General features: G+C 55.8%; 5 protein-coding genes across 5 annotated transcripts in view; 2 read left to right on the top strand and 3 right to left on the bottom strand.

Moving 5' to 3' along the window:
- The window catches only part of MONBRDRAFT_12828 (uncharacterized protein), a gene marked incomplete at both ends in the record, with an annotated part of 10,621 nt that extends 2,631 nt beyond the window's left edge, over positions 1 to 7,990 (bottom strand). The window contains 8 exons of the mRNA XM_001750710.1: positions 938 to 3,306; positions 3,453 to 3,944; positions 4,087 to 4,498; positions 4,800 to 6,622; positions 6,863 to 6,965; positions 7,153 to 7,247; positions 7,348 to 7,449; positions 7,802 to 7,990. Coding sequence (XP_001750762.1) covers positions 938 to 3,306; positions 3,453 to 3,944; positions 4,087 to 4,498; positions 4,800 to 6,622; positions 6,863 to 6,965; positions 7,153 to 7,247; positions 7,348 to 7,449; positions 7,802 to 7,990 — 5,585 coding nt within the window. The remainder of the gene's footprint in view (positions 1 to 937; positions 3,307 to 3,452; positions 3,945 to 4,086; positions 4,499 to 4,799; positions 6,623 to 6,862; positions 6,966 to 7,152; positions 7,248 to 7,347; positions 7,450 to 7,801) is intronic.
- A 1,267-nt stretch (positions 7,991 to 9,257) lies between these two features.
- MONBRDRAFT_12829 (uncharacterized protein) lies at positions 9,258 to 9,922 on the bottom strand (the record flags this gene model as incomplete). The annotated part of the gene is made up of 2 exons (XM_001750711.1): positions 9,258 to 9,675; positions 9,849 to 9,922. 2 exons carry the CDS (start codon positions 9,920 to 9,922, stop codon positions 9,258 to 9,260), a joined length of 492 nt encoding a protein of 163 aa, XP_001750763.1.
- Positions 9,923 to 11,078: 1,156 nt separating this feature from the next.
- On the top strand, positions 11,079 to 14,983 carry MONBRDRAFT_30258 (uncharacterized protein; the record flags this gene model as incomplete). Its single annotated transcript, XM_001750683.1, has 11 exons — positions 11,079 to 11,427; positions 11,507 to 11,664; positions 11,711 to 11,737; positions 11,781 to 11,843; positions 12,070 to 12,573; positions 12,702 to 13,280; positions 13,449 to 13,558; positions 13,708 to 14,209; positions 14,295 to 14,331; positions 14,470 to 14,705; positions 14,777 to 14,983. The coding sequence occupies 11 exons, from the start codon at positions 11,079 to 11,081 to the stop codon at positions 14,981 to 14,983; spliced, it is 2,772 nt and encodes a 923-aa protein (XP_001750735.1).
- Positions 14,984 to 15,440: 457 nt separating this feature from the next.
- On the bottom strand, positions 15,441 to 16,726 carry MONBRDRAFT_30259 (uncharacterized protein; the record flags this gene model as incomplete). The annotated part of the gene is made up of 2 exons (XM_001750712.1): positions 15,441 to 15,502; positions 16,204 to 16,726. 2 exons carry the CDS (start codon positions 16,724 to 16,726, stop codon positions 15,441 to 15,443), a joined length of 585 nt encoding a protein of 194 aa, XP_001750764.1.
- A 537-nt stretch (positions 16,727 to 17,263) lies between these two features.
- On the top strand, positions 17,264 to 19,010 carry MONBRDRAFT_39279 (uncharacterized protein; the record flags this gene model as incomplete). Its single annotated transcript, XM_001750684.1, has 1 exon — positions 17,264 to 19,010. Exon 1 carries the CDS (start codon positions 17,454 to 17,456, stop codon positions 19,008 to 19,010), a length of 1,557 nt encoding a protein of 518 aa, XP_001750736.1. The 5' UTR covers positions 17,264 to 17,453.
- Positions 19,011 to 19,246: the final 236 nt, after the last annotated feature.

A 19,246-nucleotide genomic window follows, 5' to 3' on the forward strand; every position in this document is an offset into this window, starting at 1 on the left:
GAGAGAGAGAGAGAGAGAGAGAGAGAGAGAGAGAGAGAGAGAGAGAGAGAGAGAGAGAGAGAGAGAGTTTTGAACTTTTAAGGCCAATCAGGCAGCCAGCCTCACAAGACAGGCAAGCAGCGGGATACGTTACAAGGCAACAGGGAAAGAGAGGCATTGGGCGTTGGCTCATTCGCACATTAGATAAAAGAAAGCGGGCACGGGAGAAGGTGCTGACCATCAATTGCAGGTTGCAGAGAAGGGCCGCGGTCGATCAAGCAGTAAGGCTTGATGACTTGGGGATAATAATGGCGACGAGAACAATCACACGAAAGAGAGGGAGAGAAAAGACGTCTACAGCTCAGTCAAAGAAAAGCGCAAAGAGAGTACTATCTACGCAGGACCATGGGGCAGAGCAGCACCGCACGTATCTCGGTCCTGATTCCAGCACTCAGGGTGCCACGTAAAAAAAAAAAAAAAAGACAACAACAAAACAAATCGAACAAGCAAACCAAAGCAAACCAAAACTCGAAAGGATGCTGTTACAAGATGCCCCTTGGCGAACACACACACGCGCACACACACGCACACACACTTTGCCAGTTGCTTAGCGTGCTCCACTCGCCTGGAGGGTAGGACCCAGAAGCATGGCCAATCTCCGCAACTTCATGTCCCACGTCAAGTCGGCGCATGAGACCAGCGCAGCGAGCGAAACCACACCGTCACAATGGGAAATGAACACCTGTGGGCCATCTGCTGCTAACAAAACAAAACGAGTTCGTGAACGGATGGAGCAGAGCCAAGCTGCTGATAGCATGGCTTCTGTCTTGCCCACTGCAAGAAAAAAAGAAAGAAGAAAAGAAAAAAGAAGGGGGGGGGGTTGGCTCTTGGTCAAGGGGGCAACACAAGCCCCGACAGACGGAACAAGGGTGATACACCCCAACCATCCTTCATTTACGAAGATTCGGCACCCAGATCGAGGGGCAAGGCAGCATTGGTCAGGCCGGGACGCATGGTGCTCGTCAATTGATCCGAAGCTGGACCAGCACTTCCGGCGTGTTCTGATCGCGGCGGCGACGCGCTGACTGATCGCTCCATCTGCACCTTGGCACCCAAATCCGCCAGACGGCGGCTCACATTGTGCATGGAGCGCTCCTGCATGGTGGTTTGCTCACCGCGCTGGAATGCACGCATGGTGGTATTGCGCAGCTGGAGCTGCGAGTGCATGTCGTCCAGCATACGCGTCTGCTCACGGCGCAAACGGTCCTCCAATGTTCGGCGATGGGTGCTCAAGCGCGCATTCTCCGCCTCCACGGCCTGTGCCCGCTGCTCGGCAGACATTAGGCGTCGTTCGCGGTCGTGGAGCGTGGCCACCATCTCCTGCTGAGCCGCTTGATCAACGCGCTGTTGCTGCTGCAGCCGATCATGGTCCGCCTTCAAATGCATCAACTGCTCGCGCAGTTGCTTGTTATTGCCCGTCAGCGATGCACTGTTAACCTTTTCTCGATTGGCTACCGCCCGCTGTGCATCCAGCTGCCGCTCTAGCTCTCGAGCCAGCGCCGCGTGATTGGCTGCCTCGCGACGGCTAGCCTGCCGCAACTGCGCCACCTCCCGTTGCAACTCTTCGTTGGCCAAACGCAAACGCACAGCCTCGTCCTTCAAACTCTGCACGTCCGCCTGTGCGTGACGTGCTGTCTCCTGCGCCAGTGCCAGTGCCTTGAGCTGCTCCTCCGCAGTCGCCATTTGCTCAGATAGCGCTCGGGTCTGTGCCTCAAAAGCGGCGCCATCATCCTGCGCCGTCGCCAAGTCCTGCCGCGCTGCTTCCAATGCCGCCGTGCACTGTTGCAGCTCTCGGCTGACCGGCTCCAAGCTGGCCACGGTCGCCGAGAGCTCAGATTGCAGTTGTGCAGCTCGCTCTTCGAGCTCAGCCACGCGCGAGCCCGCTGCTGTCGCCTCACGGCGCGCCGTCGCTAGCGCTGCCGTCGTAGACGCCAGTTCCTCCTCTCGCTGTCGAACCAAACCCCGAGCTTCCTCCGTACGACGTTCAGCCTCGCGCACTTTGTTTCGCGCCGCTTGCGTTGCTTCGCGAGCGTCTGCCAGCTCAGCGCGCAACGCGCCCATCTGCTCGTCAAATGTTGCTCTTTCCGCCTCAAACCCGTGGCGCACCGTCTCTAGCATGGCCTGGGCTTCCCCTGCTTCGTCGCGGGCATGCGTTAGGTGCTGCTGCAGCTCATTCTGAACCGACTGAAGGCGAGCTGCCAAGGCGGCGTTTTCCTCTCGGCTTTCCATCAACTGTCTCTCCAGTGCCACCCGCTCGCGCTGCTGAGCCTGTTGCTCCTGCTGCTGCGCCACGATGGCACTCTCGTCCAAAACTGGTGGTGCGTGAAGGCGATCACGCAACTCGCTGACCTCGGCCATAGCCGCATCTCGCTTGGCCTGAGCGGTTGTTGCTTGCTGCTCGGCCCGTTGCAGCTGCGCAGTCATCTTGGTGGTCGCCAAGGCCAATTGGCGCAGCTTCTGGGCTGGCTGTGTCAGCGTTGCAAAAGCAGACATCTCATCCTTTGGCAGGCCTCGCCATGCGCGATCAATCAGGCGCTCATGCTCAGCCAATGCCTCGCGATGGGCACCGTCCTCACTGCGCGCAGCTCGCAATTGCTGTTGAAGCTCGACCACCTCCTTTTCGTATTGCTCCTGTTGGGTGGTGCGGTCACGATTCAGAGCGTCTAACATGCCCGCGCGCTCGGCCGCCGTGGTAGCCAAGCGATTCTCGGTGGAGCGCAGCTGACGAGCCAGCTGGTCACGCTCTTCGGTCAAGCGGTTGATTTGCTCCTGTTGTGCCGCATCATTCACACGGCGCTGATCGCGCTCTCGCGTCACGTCCGCTAGGAGTGTGCGGTTGGCGTCGTCCTGGTCCGCGCGATGACGCAGATAATCAAGTTCTTGCGTTCGGTTCTCCAGCAAGATTGCTTTGGTCCGAGCTTCTTCAGCAAGCGCCCGGTTTTGCTCTTGCAAGCGCGCACGCTCATTGCCCATGTCTCGGAACTCTTCGGTGCGCTGCAGGCGCAAACGATTGAGCTCTTCCTCCAACTCGTTGACCTGGTCCTCAAAGCGCTGCACCCCCGATGTAAAGGTACTGCGCTCTTGCTCAAAGCTGTCGCGAATGGCCTCAAGCTCTTGGTCCTTGGCGGCGAGCGCCAGGCGCAGTGCCATGGCGTTGTGCTCGGCCGCTTCGATATCTTGCAGGTACTGGGCGTGGTCTGCCTCAGCTTGAATACGGTCCATGTTGCGGGCTTCACGTAACTTGGCCAATTCACCCTCTAGTCGTAGCTGCAAAAAGCAAGAAGAAACATGAGAGCAGAGCCCAACACCAACATCGAATCGGTGAATTTTTTTCTCTTTTTCTTTTCCATACAAGGCAGCGATTTCCCTTTGTCCCGTGGCAGTCACCGCAAGACCACTGTTCCCAAACTGACCTGCTCTTTTTGATGACGTTCTGTAAGCGCGGCCCGCTCTTGAGCAAACCGTTGTCGCTCAGTCTCCAAGTCCAACTCGAAGCGGCGCAAGCGTTCCAAGGCCTCGCGTTCGCGTTCCTTGTACTCCTCCGTCGCTTGTTGCTCGACAGCCGACTTGTCGTAGATCTCACGCAGCTCACGCAACGTGCGCTCCAGCTCGGCCTCGTGGTTCTCGTGAATTTCAGCGATGACAAGGCTATGCTCCTGCTGCAAACGGGCAAGGTTTTCCTCGTGATGCGCGTGAGCCTGGCGTAGCTCTGCCTGTAACCGGTCGACTTGCTGCTGGTTGTTATTGAGCTCAATTTCATACTGGCGCAGCTGCTCCAGGATGCGTTCAATTCGGTCCTGATGTGACGCATCGTTGTCCGTGGCAAAGCGCTGAGCACCGGCCAGATCTGATTCGTGCCGGCGTTGCTCCACCAGCAATGCTTCCTTCAAAGTTTGCATCTCCGCCTAGGGGATGCGCAAGAGGTAAGCAGGTCAGCATCAGCATAGAATAGCAACCACGCAAGTCCAAGGTGTGAAAGTTAGAAAGGCAACGGCAAAAGAAACAAAAACTTGACAATGCGAAAAGGAAAATTTCAAAGCTACCGACCTCAAATTCGGCCTCCATTTCCAGCACGCGGGCATGGTTGTCCTCGGCAGCTTCCTGCAGGCGCACAATGTTGTTTTCAGCGAGGACGAGGTCCTCTTGAAGCGCATCGCGCTCTGCGGCGAGGCGCTCCATCTCCAGTTGCTGCTGTTCTCGCTCCGCCTGCAACCGTTGGGTGTCAGTCAGTTCCGTTTCCTTATTGAGGGACCGTGCCGCACGGAGTTGCTGCTCCAAGTTTTGCACTTCTTGTTGATGGCGCGAGCGCTCATTTCGCAACTGTTCCCTCAAGGCACCGACGTCAGCGGCGCTGCGCTGAATGATATCCTCCATCTGCCGAGCGACGAGGTGGGAGGAGGCAAGATGCCCGCTTGCTACATTCCCCGGAGCCGCAAAGGATCGCTCGCGCGCCTCCCCACTAGTTGGTGCGTTAGTGCCATGCATGGCAGAAGTGGCATTAGGTGAGAGATTGAGAAGCTAGGATTCTTTTGGAGAGGAAAGAAGGCGGACTCTTTAGGGCGAGTCCAGCTCAGAGAATTGAGAATTGTGGGGGTGAGAAGCAAATGAAGGTACCTCATTTTGGAGCGGTTCAAGCTTGAGTCGAGGCCATGTGCAGCTTCCAGTTGCATCAGGCTACGCGCATGTTCAAATGAGCATCAAATCACATTAGACGAACGGGTGTGTTTTTTTTGTGCGGCAGAGATGGGCCTTGATCGTACCGAGCAGAAAGTTGACGATTCTCATCGCGCAAGGATCGAATGGTATCTTGGGCTTCCGACTCGCTGCGCTGGAGTTTTTTGCGTTGGGCTGACAGGGCGGCATGATCGCGGTGCAAGTCTCCCTGGTGGCGCGAATAGGCGTCGTCTTGTTGGCGTTGGTGTTGAGCGCGGAGTTGATCGACTTCAAACAAACGGTCTTGGGTGCCTTGCTCGGCATTTTCGAGCTGAGTTTGAAGACGACGAATAGCAGGGGCAATCTGATCTTGGCGATGAAGACGCAGAAGCGAGCGAGATTGCTCCAAATCGGGACGCATGCGATCGAGTTCCCGGCCCTGCTGGTCGACGCGTTGTTCAAACTCTGTGCACAAGGCAAAGAGCGTGTTCACCTGTTTCCAGGTGGAGGCGTTGGGGGAGCAGTCGTGAGCTTGCAGGTAATCAATGACTTTCTGCATGTTCTGCTCCGTTTTGCGGTCTTGGGCGCGGCGGGCAGTGGCCAGGACGGGGGCGCCGGTGCGACGGGCCTTCTTGTCTGTGTTGGGTCGATGTGGGTGTTGGGCTCGTGAGCGTGCCTGGCATTCGTGGAGCCAAGCGTTCTCTTCCTCCAAAGCCTGCATGCGCTCGGCAACGACTGCACTTGGGGCTGCGCTCGGGGCAGCAGAAGCGGTATGGCCCTCGGCTGCAGCTGGGCCAGCACCAGAGGGTGTAATGACAGACAAGGCGCTGCCTCGTCGCTCGAGGGGAGGCCCAACATCGCCGCTGGCCATGAAAGAGCCGCGACGAGAAAGAGGGGCACCAGCTGGGCGGAAGGGCGGGCGTTGGCTGTTTGGCACTGAGGGAGCACCACTTGACGAGGCAGTGCCCGAGCCACGCCGACTGCCCGGCCTATGTGCATCACCTTCTCCAGATGACGTGGGGCGGTGATTCATCTGCTGGGCCTGTTCAAGTTCGGCCTGGAATCGCTCCTCCGCTTCCTCCAGAAGCGCATGAAGCTCATTTACTTCTTGGCCAAGTGCAATGTTTTCGTCGCGTGCACGCTCAAGTTGTCGTTCCAGCTCGGCCATGTCAGCAGCACTGGCATTGGTGGTGGCGTGAGTTGCGGCAATGTCGGCTTCCAGAGCGAGCAGCTCATCTCGAAGGTCAACGTTTTCAGCCTGCAGGGCAGCCTCACGATTGACCAAGGACGCTCGACGTTTAGCTTCAGACAGTTGGGCCTCTAAGCGCGCGACTTGCTCTTGTAATTGGATGACTTGTGCAGACTGGCCCTCTACCGAGCGATTTAAAAACGGAGGGGAGGTGGGAGGCATGACGTGAGCTTGCCGGTGCAGGTGGGCTACAGGAGGCAAAGGCCTCGACAACAGCGCGCAAGGGGTTAGAAGAGGCCACATGCTCTCACCTGCGGTGGAGGGACGCGAGGTCTGTTGCTGAGCTTCACGGAGAGGGACATTGACAGGTTGCTCCACTGGTGCTTGCTCAAGCTCAGCAATGCGTGCCAACAAGGCATCGTTGTCTTGTTGGGCGTGGTGCAGTTCGCGTTGATGCTCACGGGTTACGAGCTCGAGCTGTTCGCGCAGCTCATTAATGGCTGCAGGATCGACGGTCTCGTTTGCTAATTGCTCGTTGAGCGTGCGTAGTTCCGCGTTTTCGCGTTTGGTGCTTTCGAGCTCTAGCCGCATGTCTTCAATCATCTCGGTCATTCCCGCAACGCTCGAGAGGGAGTACCGAGAGCCGGTTTCCGAGTTTTCACCCAGAGCATCATTAAGAGCGTCAATCTCCCGCTCGTGCTCCTCCTGCATTTTCTCAAGCTCTTGCTGCAGTCTCAAAACCTACAAAGGAAGTCAGTTGAGAGGGTACAGTGTTTGAGGGTTGATCGATAAAAAAAAGATAGACAGGTAAATGTGCGAGTGTGTGTGTGAGTGTGTGTGAGGAGAGGGAAGAGAGGCGAGACGGAGAAGCAGAAGAAGCAAGAGAAGGGAGAGAGAGAGAGAGAGCTCAGTGTTCTCCAAATGGAGTACAAAAAGGAAGGGGAGACGGAACGGTTGGGGGCAAAAGGGGACAAGAGGTACCTGTTTGTAGAGATTATCAGCTGGATGAGGGCCGGAGTAATGTTTTGTGGCATCTTCAAGTTGATCAATCAGGCGCTCTTGCTCGACCTGTAATTCTTTAATCCTAGATTCAGGGGTTTGATGACGCCGTGAATGACAGATTGGGAAGCAGAAGCGTGGGAGGCTGAGCCAAAAGGCAAGAGGGAAGGGGGCGGATGGGAAAGGGAAAGGGAGAGGGAGAGGGAAGAGAAAGGGGAGGGGGGCACGGCAAAAATGAAAAAAGGACGAAAAGCATATGGGCACAGGCTTACCGGTCAGCTAGAGCAAGATTCTCCTCGCTCGATTCGGCAACCTCCGTGCGCAAGCGCATGCACTCGGCGTTGAGATTCTCATTTTCTTGTTCCAGCTGCAAGCAGGGAGGCGAGCAATGAGGGTGCCGAGCAATGAGGAGGGAGTGACGGCAGAGATTGTGGAGTTGCTGCGGGGAGTGCGAGTCTTCGTTTTACCTGTTCATATTTGTCATGAAGCTCGCGGTACTGTTCAAAGGCGACGGCTCGAATGTTCTGCTCGTGGTCTTGGCTGTGATCCAAGGAATGCCGGCGCAAGGGCTGTGGGGGCGAGAGAGTAGGGTTTACTTGGAGGTGAAGGGGTTTGGGCAAAGGGCGAAGCAGCGCTGCGAGCAAGAAGAGCGTACCACGTGAATGTGTCCTTCAATATTATTATGGGTGCCAGGGTGAGCTCCATTGGATTTGCCGGCCGAGGCTGAGGCCGATGCAAAGTGCGGGGTCTAATGTGGCGGATGTCATCAAGCCGCAAACGCGTGAGAGCGTGCATGTCACTTGTGTGTGTGCGTGCGTGTGTGTGTGTGTGTGTGTGTGTGTGGTTGAAGACGGGCAAGGAGGGAGGGTTGCGAGCAACGCGTGTCAGTGGAGCGAGGGGCAAGCGGTTGGGGGCTGGTACCTGGGTGGGTTGATCTTCAAAATCAAAGTCGTCGTCGTCGTTTTCGTAATCCTGGCCAGCGCTACCGTTTCCCGGGTAGCCGTTGTGGGGGACGGAGTGACGGGGAAAGGCAGGGGCCTCGGCAAAATCAGCCTGATCAAAAGTGTCGTCAACCAGACCGGCGGCCTGATCGGCGAAGCGTTGCGCCATGGCGAGCTATTGGGCTGGATTAGGTGCCAAGCTGAGGTTGAGGTCTCCGTGTAGTGGAAAGGAGGTCAGAAAGGTGGGTCGAGCCTGTTAGCCTAGGGGAAGAGGAGGGGAAGGACGAGGACGGAGAACGGGTCGAAAAAAAAAAAAAAAGTCGGATAAGCGCTTAGGCAAGCTGTGGGCGCGGTGGAGAGGCGTGAATGCAGGCAGAGGAGGAGGGAGGAAGAGGAGGAGGGAGGAAGAGGAGGAGCAGGAGGTGGTGGAGGTGGAGAGAGGGAGAAAGAGGAGGAAGAGGAGGAAGAGGAGGAAGAGGAGGACGAGGTTGAGGTGGGTTAATGTGATGTGCAGGTCGAGCGCGATGGCCAGCGGATAGTGTAGCAAGGCGTGTGTGCGAGCGCGAAAGAGTGAGAAGTTTTGATTCAGTCGTGAGTCGTGAGGCGTGCGTCGCGAGGCGTGAGGCGTGAGTCGTGAGGCGTGAGGTGTGAGGCGCGAGGCGCGAGTCGTGAGGCGTGAGGCGTGAGGCGTGAGGCGTGAGAGTATCCATCTATCTGGACGACCATCGCATCGGTGTGTGTAACGTAACGGATCCGGTGGCACTGGAGCACGAGGTCTGATTCAAACCCACCTCAACGAATGCAGCAACTGCTCACGGCTGCCCAACCCCAACCAGCTCCAACACTAGCAAACCTCTGTCGAGATCAAAGCCAGAAACGCGCCACACAGAGAAAAGCGGCAGCACAGGTCTGGCCACTGAACGGGTCGGACACTGCCGCTGCCGCCCGACCAACCGCGCTCGGAAACTAGAGAGAGAGATAGCTTGAGAGAGAGAGAGAGAGAGAGAGAGAGAGAGAGAGAGAGAGAGAGAGAGCTTGAGAGAGAGAGAGAGCTTGAGAGAGAGCTTGAGAGAGAGAGAGACAGAGACAGAGAGAGAGAGAGAGAGAGACAGAGCACACACAAAAAAAAAAAAAACGGTAAGCAGCAAAAACTGGTGTTTTGAACATAATCCGATAAAAGAAACAGTTCATGCTTCTAATTCAAGAGAAGATGCAGATACTATAAAGAAACCAATTTTACGACGGGTAGTATAAAGCTGAATTTGAGTAGACGCGATCCGTTAAAAAAAAGTATACGCTCGAGTTTCGATTTGCATGGTTGTCCTTTAGGGCCAGAGCCGAGCTACCTATGGGGGTGCCTGGGTCATTTGGGGAGTGTCCCGTCTCATGCAGCCTCCCAAGTCAATTGGCGCAACGGTCGCCGAGTTATTGTGGCCTCAAATAGGCTGCTGGGTCGTGCCATCGCTGAGAAACTCTGTCAAAAACTCTCCTTCGGAACCCTTGTACTTGTTCGCAATGTGGGCCGCCAGATAGCCATCCCTCATGTCATTGTGGATGAACGGCACCTCGGACAGAGCCTTTGCTTCCAGCAAGAGGCCGTCCATGTTGAGATCGGCACCCAAGTTGGGCGCGGGGTCATCGTCATTGCATCGCAGGTTGATGTCGACCGGGTCGCTGCTGCTTGTGGCGTTCAGACGGACCACGCCCGGGCGCGCCGCGCTAAACTCAAAGTGGAACACACCAGAGATGTTCTTGACAGCCTTGTCCATGCTCTTGGCCACATCAACATCTCCCAATTGATCCATCGCACAGCTGAACCAGGCTTGCAGGTCGAAGATGCGGTGCTGTCCTCCACTGCGGCCATCATGTCACGCGGGGTCCAGACATCTCGTTGTTTGATGCGGCATTTGATCAAGCCAAAGTAGGCGTCGCAAATGTTCTTCGTGTGGCCAGAGACCATAAAGTGCAGCTTGATGGTGTCGTTCAAGCCCACCATGACCCGCCATGCCAAATAGGCCATGACAAACCTGTTCTTGTTCTGGTCCGTGGCCAGTCCAGGGTTCGCAGGTGGAGGCAGCTCCTGCTCATCATCGTTGTCCATGGGCCCCAGGACGGGCTCCAGGGGTTGCTCCGGAATAATGCCCAACATCTCCTCGGGATTTGCGTCGTCCAGGTCGTCCAGGTCGTGCGTGAGAAGGGGGGGCGGGGGGCGGGGGGGGCTCCGAGTCCATCACGCTGACACTTCTGTCTGACTCCTCTCACTGGAATGTCAGACAAAATACTGACGTCGACGATGGATCGCCGACAAATGTCAGAAATAATGAACAGTTGGGCTCGAGTTTACACGGGGGCCGTTGTACAATCCCCCTCCAATTTCAACATTCAGATAGTGTTATTATACACATACCTCTCTTATGTATAAACATCTGACATTGGTATTCTCTGACAAATGGTGCGTGCGCTGAACTGGAAGCAGAAACACACACACACACACACACACCTCTTGCCCGCCCCCACACACAGGAGTTCCTTTCCCACACGTACGTGTCCTTTTGCCACACGCATCTGTAGTTTGGTATGAGTAATAACATTAAAACTATCACACGTGTAGGTATGGCCTGTCACACACACACCACACACACATTTTTTTTTTTTTGAACGGTAACTGCGCGCTGCTGCTCGCTGCTCGCTGCGCGCTGCTCGCTGGTGGTGCTGGTGATGCTGGTGGTAGTAGTGGTGGTGAGGGTGGCTAGGGTGCTCCTTCTACCTCTTGTTCCCTCTTCCTCCTCCCTCTTCTCTGCCTCCCACTTCCCGTCCTCCTGTTCCACCTTCGTCTTCTGGGTGGTCCTTTTCCGTGTTCGTGTTGGCGTTGGCTGCTCCCTTCCCTCACCTCACCTCACCTCACCTTCCCTCACCTCACCTCACCCCGGTCTTTTCGTCTCTTCTGACGGATCAATTGGCGTCGTGTGTAGGGCGCGCATGCGCAGTACCAAACGGCAAATGTTCCAAGCGGACCCGAGCACCGGCGTGTAGGCCACGCGAGCCGTGCGCGCATACAACATACCATACACACAGTGGGGCGCCCCACTGGGGTCCACCGCTGACCCGGACATCCCGACAACGGCGTCCTGATCAGATTGGCAATCTCGCAACACGGACAATAATAAGAAGCAGCGCATTGCTCTACGAAGCAGCGCATTGCTATATCATTATCCTGATTGTCGTCAGCCCAGTCGTTCCTCTTAAAAACGTTGATCATGTCCGGGTCATCAGCCGTTGAAGATCTGGCGCTGGCCCTCGCCGTTGCTTTTTCCATCATCATCCTAGGCTACGCCCTTCGCTTCTTCAAGGTGCTGTCCCCTCTGCATTCCCAATCCTCAAACGCCTCCAGCCCCAACGCCCGACCTTACAACCCCATCTACGTCCACGTGCCACCTCATCCTCCCACTGCACGCTTCACACAGATTCTCACGGCCGCCCATTCCACGGGCATTGGTCGCTTCTGCACCTGGGTGGCCCTGCCTGCCTTTGTCTTCAATGCCCTCATCAACTTGGACTTTTCTGGCCTTGACCTCAACTTTTTCTACGCCTTTCTCATCGCCAAAGGTCGGCCTTTGACCCGATTCAGGGCTCAGTGGCAGACTCCTTCCCATTTCTCACCCCAGCATATTACACTGTCACTCAGGAGCCGTCGCCATCATTGTCATTGCTGCCTCCCTGCTCTTTGATCGCAACCAACCCGCCCCCCTGGCTGCTGCTTGCATGCGAGCCGTCATGTGTACCTTTTCTAATGACTATGCCCTCGGCGTCCCCGTCATCGACGCCATCTATCCCAACCCCAAAGTATGCCCCTGCTGCTCATCCACCCCTTTCTTCTCCGCCGCCGTAGTGGCGAATGCAGTTCCAACCCTACCAGGTCTCACTTACTCTCTTGATTCCGCGTCTCACTACGCTTTTAGACGCAATCATACCTCATGCTGGTGGCCCCCGTGTCGCTCCTCATCATCAACCCGATTTGCTTTGTGCGTCTCTGCTGCTTCCATCCATCCATACATCTATCCATCCATCCATCCATCCATCCATGCGTTCATACAGACAAGCAGACAAACGGGCAGGCAGACCGAGACGAACACACAAACATACCCTCTCTCTTTTATTTCGTTGCCGCAACCCAAAACCAGTCACGCATCTCACAGGTGACACGCCGTCTGCCTTGTTTCTCATCCAATGTCAACGCCCGCACGTCAGGTACTGATGGAAATCAGCGCCATTCGGAATGGGTTGCGAGACCCTCCGCGCAAAAGATCCCCTCGGAAAAAGAAGTCCCGAACCAGATCGAGTTCCGTCGCCGGCGAGGCCGTCGAGCTGGAGGATCGCACCCCGTCAACCGTCCTCTCCCCTGCCGACTCGGCATCTGCTCTATCATTCGCCGAAGCATCTCGTCCTCACGCCATCAGCCAAACTTCCGCCGACGTCGAACTCGATGCCAGCGGTCTACCCTCCCCCGTGCCTGTGGATGCTTACCCACTCGACCCTGGATCTGAGCCTGAATTGGAAAGTGATGTTGAAGACAATTTAAATGACAGCGGCGAGCAGGGCCGTCCCACCTTTAGCCTGGGACGCACGATTATCAAGGTCCTGCTTAAACCCGTCATCAGTAGCGTCATCATCGGCTTGGCCCTCAACTATAGCCTTCTGGGCTACAGCAGTGTCCCTCTCTATGTCGACAAGGTCACAAGCAAACTCGGCATAGTATGTCCAACCTGCCCCGGTCACATCGCACCGTCTTTGCTGCAATCTTGCGGTCCGCCACCTTTTCTTCTCATCTGCACGATTTCCCACCACCCACTTCCTTTTTCTCCGTTTTCTTTTCCCCGCAGGCTTTTGGTGGGCCAGCCCTTTTAAACCTCGGCGGCAACATGCAGGGCAAACTCCGCTCCATCGGAGGCAAGGGCCTTCTCACAACCGCTCTTCTAATTTGCGCCAAGCTGTTTCTCTTGCCTATTTTGGCCGCCACCCTCCTCCAGTCTTTTCACTCGGCCTCCATCACGCAGTCCGATGGCACCGAGGTGTCCCTCTCTGTTTTCGCCTACATCATGGGTACTCTGCCCACCGCAACCGCCGTCTTCATGCTGGCCTCGGACTTTGGCATCCTCGTCCAAGAAGCTACCGCCACTGTCCTCCTATGCACCATTGCCTCAGCACCCGTCATGCTGGTCTCGACAGCCATTGCTAGCATCTCCATTCAAGGTCCTGAAAATTATCAGGACTTGCTCGAAAGAGTTTCTGAGGACGTGGGTCTCATATCCACCCTTGGTGCCCTTTACCTTCTCATCATTCACGTGGTCGCCCCCAAGGTCAACGCGGGCCATCGCCTCCACATTCCAGCTCTAACTGTCAGCGCCATCGGCCTTGGCATCAGCCTTCAAACGTGCAAGCTCTCCACTGGCGACTTTCGCGTACGTTTGGGAAGAACTTGACGCAAAGAGAGGCAGATCAGAAAAGCAGAATGCGGTCAGAAAACAGGAAGGAAAAAAAAAAAAAAATAAAACACTTCAGCGCTGGCATCGCATATTCTTACAGCCCTTTTTGTGTCGTCTGGCGTCCTCATTTATTTTCATCTTCAGCTGCGATATGTTATTATTTGGCTCTTTGCTTCTGGTTTGCGAGCAGCCGTGCTCACCTCAACCTTGACCATGTCCCTTGGCCTCACTCTCAAAGAGCGCTACACTCGCGGGTACGCCTACTGCTGGACCGACCCTGTTTTGCATTAGACACACCATGGTGCCCGTGGACCATTCTCGCACACCAGACTCGTCGCCTGTTGTCGGTGTGATGACCCCCGTTCCCCTGCTTTTTTCTCTTCCTTTTTCATTTTGTCTACAGGCAACAGCGAGCAGTTGCCGTTCTTGGCGTGCTCATGGCTTGCGCCATGACGGCACTAGCCTGGTGGAGAATGGAGGAACATGAATTTACTTACCAAGATGACCTGCGGGGTGCCAACTGTTGGATTATCAACCGCATGTCGCATAGCCATAACACGGCGCTCATCTTGGACATTGGTGTACAGGCCAGCGTTCTTGCCGTTCTCTCCGTTTCACTGGTTATCATGATTCGGGCCCGCAAAGCTCGACAAGAGCTTGCCCAGAGCGACCTGAGTCATGATCTCTTGGCCTACGATCGGTTGGCCTCCAACTACAGCGTGGCATCCCAGATGGTTGACTATGATGACCAGGAAGCTCTCATGGCCGCGCGAGAAAAGCACGAAGACTATTTGAGCTACCGCGACTTGGTCTTTGTGGCTGTTGAGATTGTTTTTTACTTTATCGAGCTCATGACCCTGCTCTGGATTCTGGCGGGTGGTGTCGAACAAAAAGAGTTTGCACAGGTATGGCCCCGCCATCACCTTAGCTGGATAGGGTTGCAATCTGAGGTTTGACAGTCTCATACAACCCATCCATTGTGTCAACTAGGTTCGCGTCCTGGACGTCTTTTTACTATCGGCTCAAGGTGTGTCTGCAGAAGCAAAGTACTTGCCATCAGGACGACTCGAGGCCGGGTGTCTCGCGCAGCGGCGCTGTTTTTTATGGGTTTGCCCTGACCTTTCTTTTTTGCGGGATTCGCCTTCTTGTAAATCCTTGTATTTAGGCGTCATCTTGTTTGCGGTGTTTGCCACCAAGCATCGCTATACGCTTCCGATGCGCAACCTGTTTCGCCGCATCGGACGGGCCATGGGTCTACAGAAAGAAAGCTACGGCGGCTTCAACTTTGATCGACTTGACCCCACCATCCGTCGTCGCGTCGACAAGTTTTTGGGGCTCCGCGCCGAGTTTGAGCGGGCTTATCCCCTTAAAAGCAGCATCTCCCGCAAGCTGGGCCCCTATGTACGTGGTGCACCATTTGTCAGACAGCGAATAACATCAATCCTCATCCCTTCGCCTTTTCTTTGGTCCAGATGTATTTTACAGCTGCGGATTTGATTTCGTTTTTGGTGCACACCAAATTGGCCGAGAGTCGCGATGAAGCATTGGCGCATGCCATTGAGCTCATCCGCGTCGGCGAATTCGAGGTTGTCACCGGTCGCATCGTGCGCGACGACCCGTCGTTGCGCTGCCGCTTCTTGGACGACGGCAACGAGGTATCCCTGCTCTGCGATGCTTGATCTCCCTATGCCTTTGCTCTTATCTGTTGGTGCCCGAGAGTTTTTTCTTTTTCTTGCTTTCTTTCTTTCTTTCTTTTTTGTTAATGAAGGTACACGCTCCTCTTGCTTGTAGGTGGAAATGACCACGCGGACCGCGACGCTGCGTGAGGCAGCCCGGTAGCAGGATCCGCTACCCTGTACGAGTTTGTTTTCGGGTTGTTCAATGTTCACGTGTGGCGACGGCATGCTGTTCGGCTGAGCCTGCCCTTGTATCTGTCGCTCCCGTGTGTGCGCGCGTGCACGCGAGTGCCGTGCACCATCTCAAATAGGCCGAGATCCGGTTTGCTTCTGCCCTGTTTCTTCAATCTTGATTTGGTTCTTTTGCTGTTGTGTTCCGATTTTTTGCCTTTTCTTTTTTCTTTCTTTTTTTGGAGGAAAGCACGCCCGAGGCGTGCCAAGTGATGATTGTCCACGACGACTACCAAGCTGTCTTGGTCTTGTTTTTTCCACAAGTGGTTCCCACAAAGCATAAGGAGGCCGCTGTCCCAAAATCACACCCACACGCAAGTCCACACAAGTGTCATTTGTCTGTCTGTCTCTTCTTATAGGAAATAAAAGGTCATGATTCAAATTCCATGTACACGAACGCAGACTACAAGACCACTACACAAAACCCCAAAAGGGAAGAAGCGCCATGTTATGATGGCTTGCGCTGTCGAGCTTCTGCCGCCCCCAGTTGATCGTTCTGCCTTTCTCCCTGGCAGCCCGTGGCGGCCCGAATCCGTGATATTGTGTGGCAGTGTCGATAGCGGGGATTCAATTTGTGCAAGGTTCGAAACGCCAAGTCTTTGAGCCGGCCTCAGTGCTCACTCAAAAGAAAAGGTGTTTTCCAGTTCCACTGGCCATCGTTGCGGTACCACGCGACCTTGTTGTCAGCCAGACTCGCACCGAGGACATCGAGGTTGCCGTCGTCGTCCAAGTCCGCCGCGTACACCGAGAAAGCGCTATTGGCCGCGGTGGAGATGACAATTTGTTCGGAAAAGGTGCCGCCGCCGTTGTTGCGGTACCATACAAACTGGTTATCGTTGCGGCTGGCGCCGAGGACGTCGAGGTCCCCGTCGAGGTCCAAGTCCGATGCGTACACCGAGATGGCACCACCAGCCGAGGCGGATATGACAATCTTTGCGGAAAATGTGCCGTTGCCGCTGTTGCGATACACGCAATCTGATTGTCATTGACACTGGCGCTGAGGACGTCGTTGTCGCCGTCGCCGTCCAAGTCCGCTGCGTACACCGAGCGGGCACTATTGGCCGCAGTGGTGATGATGTTTTGTGCAGAAAATGTGCCGTTGCCATCATTGCGGTACCACGCAATCTTGTTGTCGTAAGGACTGGCACTGAGGACGTCAAAGTCACCGTCACCGTCCAAATCCGCCGCAAACACTGAGGAAGCGCCTTTGGCGACCGTGGAGATGTTCATCTGTGTGGAAAAGGTGCCATTGCCGTTGTTGCGGTACCATGCAATTTTGTTGTCGGTGTAGCTGGCACTGAGGACGTCAGGATCGCCGTCCAAGTCCAAATCGGCTGCGTACACTGATTGAGCGCCACGGGCTGCGGTGGAGATGACGAGTGGTGCGGTAAAAGAGCCACCGCCGTTGTTGGGGTACCACGCAATTTTATTGTCGTCGGTACTGGCGCTGAGCACGTCGAGGTCACCGTCCAAGTCCAAGTCTGCTGCGTACACCGAGTAGGCACCATTGGCCATTAAGGAGATGACGATTTGCGGCGGCGCGCTCCACCACTTGTCAAAAAGGTAGGCGAGGGCGGATTCGACATCAACACCATTGACCACCACCTTTCCCCCAGTCGAGCTGAGCATCACGTCCCCGATCGAGTTGATGTGCAGCGTCCCAGCGTCATCCACCTCAATCGACGGCCCCTGACCCGCCACCACCCCCACACCCAGCGCCCAAACCAGCAGCACCAGCCCCAGGCCTCGACACCGTCCCGACACCGGCCCGACCCACGACAACTCATCATCCTGCAGTGTGTGTGTGGTGGACACAGAAGCGACAAAAAGAATCTGACTAATCACAATAAAAATGATGACAATATTGTCAGAAGAAGAAGAGAAGTTCTCAAGCAAAGCAAGCCATGATCTCTCTCTCTCTCCACACAAGCAAACAAAATCAAAAAAGAGAGAGAAAGAGAGAAAACGAACTCAAAGACTGGGACGTGTTCGGTTCGGTTCGGTTCGGTTCGGTTCGCTTCGGTTCGCTTCGGTTTGCTTCAGTTCAAGTTTGCTTCGGTTTGCTTCAGTTCAAGTTCGCTTCGGTTTGCTTCAGTTCAAGTTCGCTTCGGTTTGCTTCAGTTCAAGTTCGCTTCGGTTTGCTTCAGTTCAAGTTCGCTTCGGTTTGCTTCAGTTCGCTTCGGTTCGGTTCATTCTCACCGCAACTTTGGGTGGTCAGGAGTGACGGTGAGGGATCGGCGGGATGGCACAACACATGGAGCATCATGAGGTGGAGACAAACTACGCGCCTGTGATGTATCCGGACGTGCTGATTATTTGCGCCAAGGTGGAGGAACGCAACGATGCCTTCGCGGCGATTCGCGATCTGCAGCGCGAGCGCCCCGACGCCAACGTGGAAGTGATTGGCGACCTCAATGCCAACCGAGTCTCCCTTGGTGGGAACGAGCTGGTGTATGGTGATCTGCACGTCGCAAACGGCCAGGTGCACGCCCCGTTTTTGGACGCAGAGCGCGTCACGCGCACGAGCTCGCAGCCGCGCGTCGGGGCCATTGGGCTTCGATGGGTCCTGGCCGCTGGCCCCCGACAAGGCCCCGAGTCGGGCGCCGCTGGCGTGGCTACGCTCCTGGCGCGGCTGCGCCCCCGAGCGGCTGTCATGCTGGGCATGTGTGCCGGTCGTCAGCGCAAGTTTTGCCTCGGAGACGTGGTCTGTGCTGGGGCAGCCACCCACATCTTAGAGGGCAAGCGCGAGGGGCAGGGCCTTGTGATGCTGGACCGGCGTCGCATGGAGGACTCGCGTGCCATGAATATCGCTCGCATCGTTGAGCAGAAGAGCCCCAAATTCCGACAACACCTGTGCCCCAGGCCTCCAGGTTTGGCCCGACGGGTCATGTGCGCCGAGTTTGCCAGTGGACCCATGGTTGAGGAGAATGGTTCCATGTGGAAAGACGCCCTCGGACGGAGATGTGATGCCTACGACATGGAAGCATCGGCCCTGTTTACCGCTACAGAGCAATACCAGCAAGTATTTGACCGCCAGTTTTGGAACCTGGGCGTGGTCAAAGGCATCATGGACTTTGGCACCGCTGCTTCTCGTGGTGGCGAGGCACAGCCCACGTGCCCCAATGGCACCAAGGACTCGGCTCTGATTGAGTACCTTTTGGCCCTGCACTTTGACCATGCATCTGCATCCACTGATGAAGCAGCTGCACGTTTTGTGCCCGACAAGGACCAAATTGCCACGCTCGCCGTGCGCAATGCCACGGTCGCCGTCTTTCTCGGCGTGTTGCCTGCCTATTGCCAGCAAGCGTCGCTCAGTGCCAAGCACATTTCTCTCGGTTGCCAATTCAGTGCAGCCAAGCAGGCCGAAAAGGACGCCAGCAACTTGCACAAGGCCTATAAAGATGCACTGATGCAGACCACGGCCGAGGTTGAAGCCGAGAGCAGCGATGGCCACCCCTTGCTCATGGGGCCAGTGCAAGTGACTCAAACGTATGATGCCGTGGGCAAGCAGAAGTTTACTCTCGAAGTCGCCCTCACGACCATTCATGGACTTGATCTACCCGAGGACGTAGCGATGACAGTGCGGACTGCACTGCAAAATGCCAGTGACCAGCAGGTGCCACAGTCCCGAAACTTTGCCGTCAAGGTGATGGCCAGTAGCAATGTGCCAGTTGTGATGCGCGCCTTCTCCACTAGCTCCACAGCCGAGCCAGTCAACGAGTTGGCAGCCACAACCTCAGCAGAGGAGCCCCACCCGAAGCGAGCGCTGTTGATGAAACAAGAGCTCACTTCGGTGTAGAAGCGTGTATCACATCAGATGCTGGTGTACCCCATTTGCACATATGCACTCAGATGTGCACATGACCCCGATGTCCACATGTCAAAGAATTGTACACGTCAATGAGAAAGCCCTTACGCTCGACTTGCTGCTCGGCCCTCGACGCGCCTTGAACCTTGCGTTTTTGACCCTTGACCTGACCTTCGCTTCCCACACCTTGACACTATTTTCCACAAGAGTACAATCCCACGACAGTA

The sequence above is a fragment of the Monosiga brevicollis genome, genomic scaffold (assembly GCF_000002865.3).
Source record: "Monosiga brevicollis MX1 MONBRscaffold_46 genomic scaffold, whole genome shotgun sequence".
NCBI classification, from domain to species: domain Eukaryota; class Choanoflagellata; order Craspedida; family Salpingoecidae; genus Monosiga; species Monosiga brevicollis.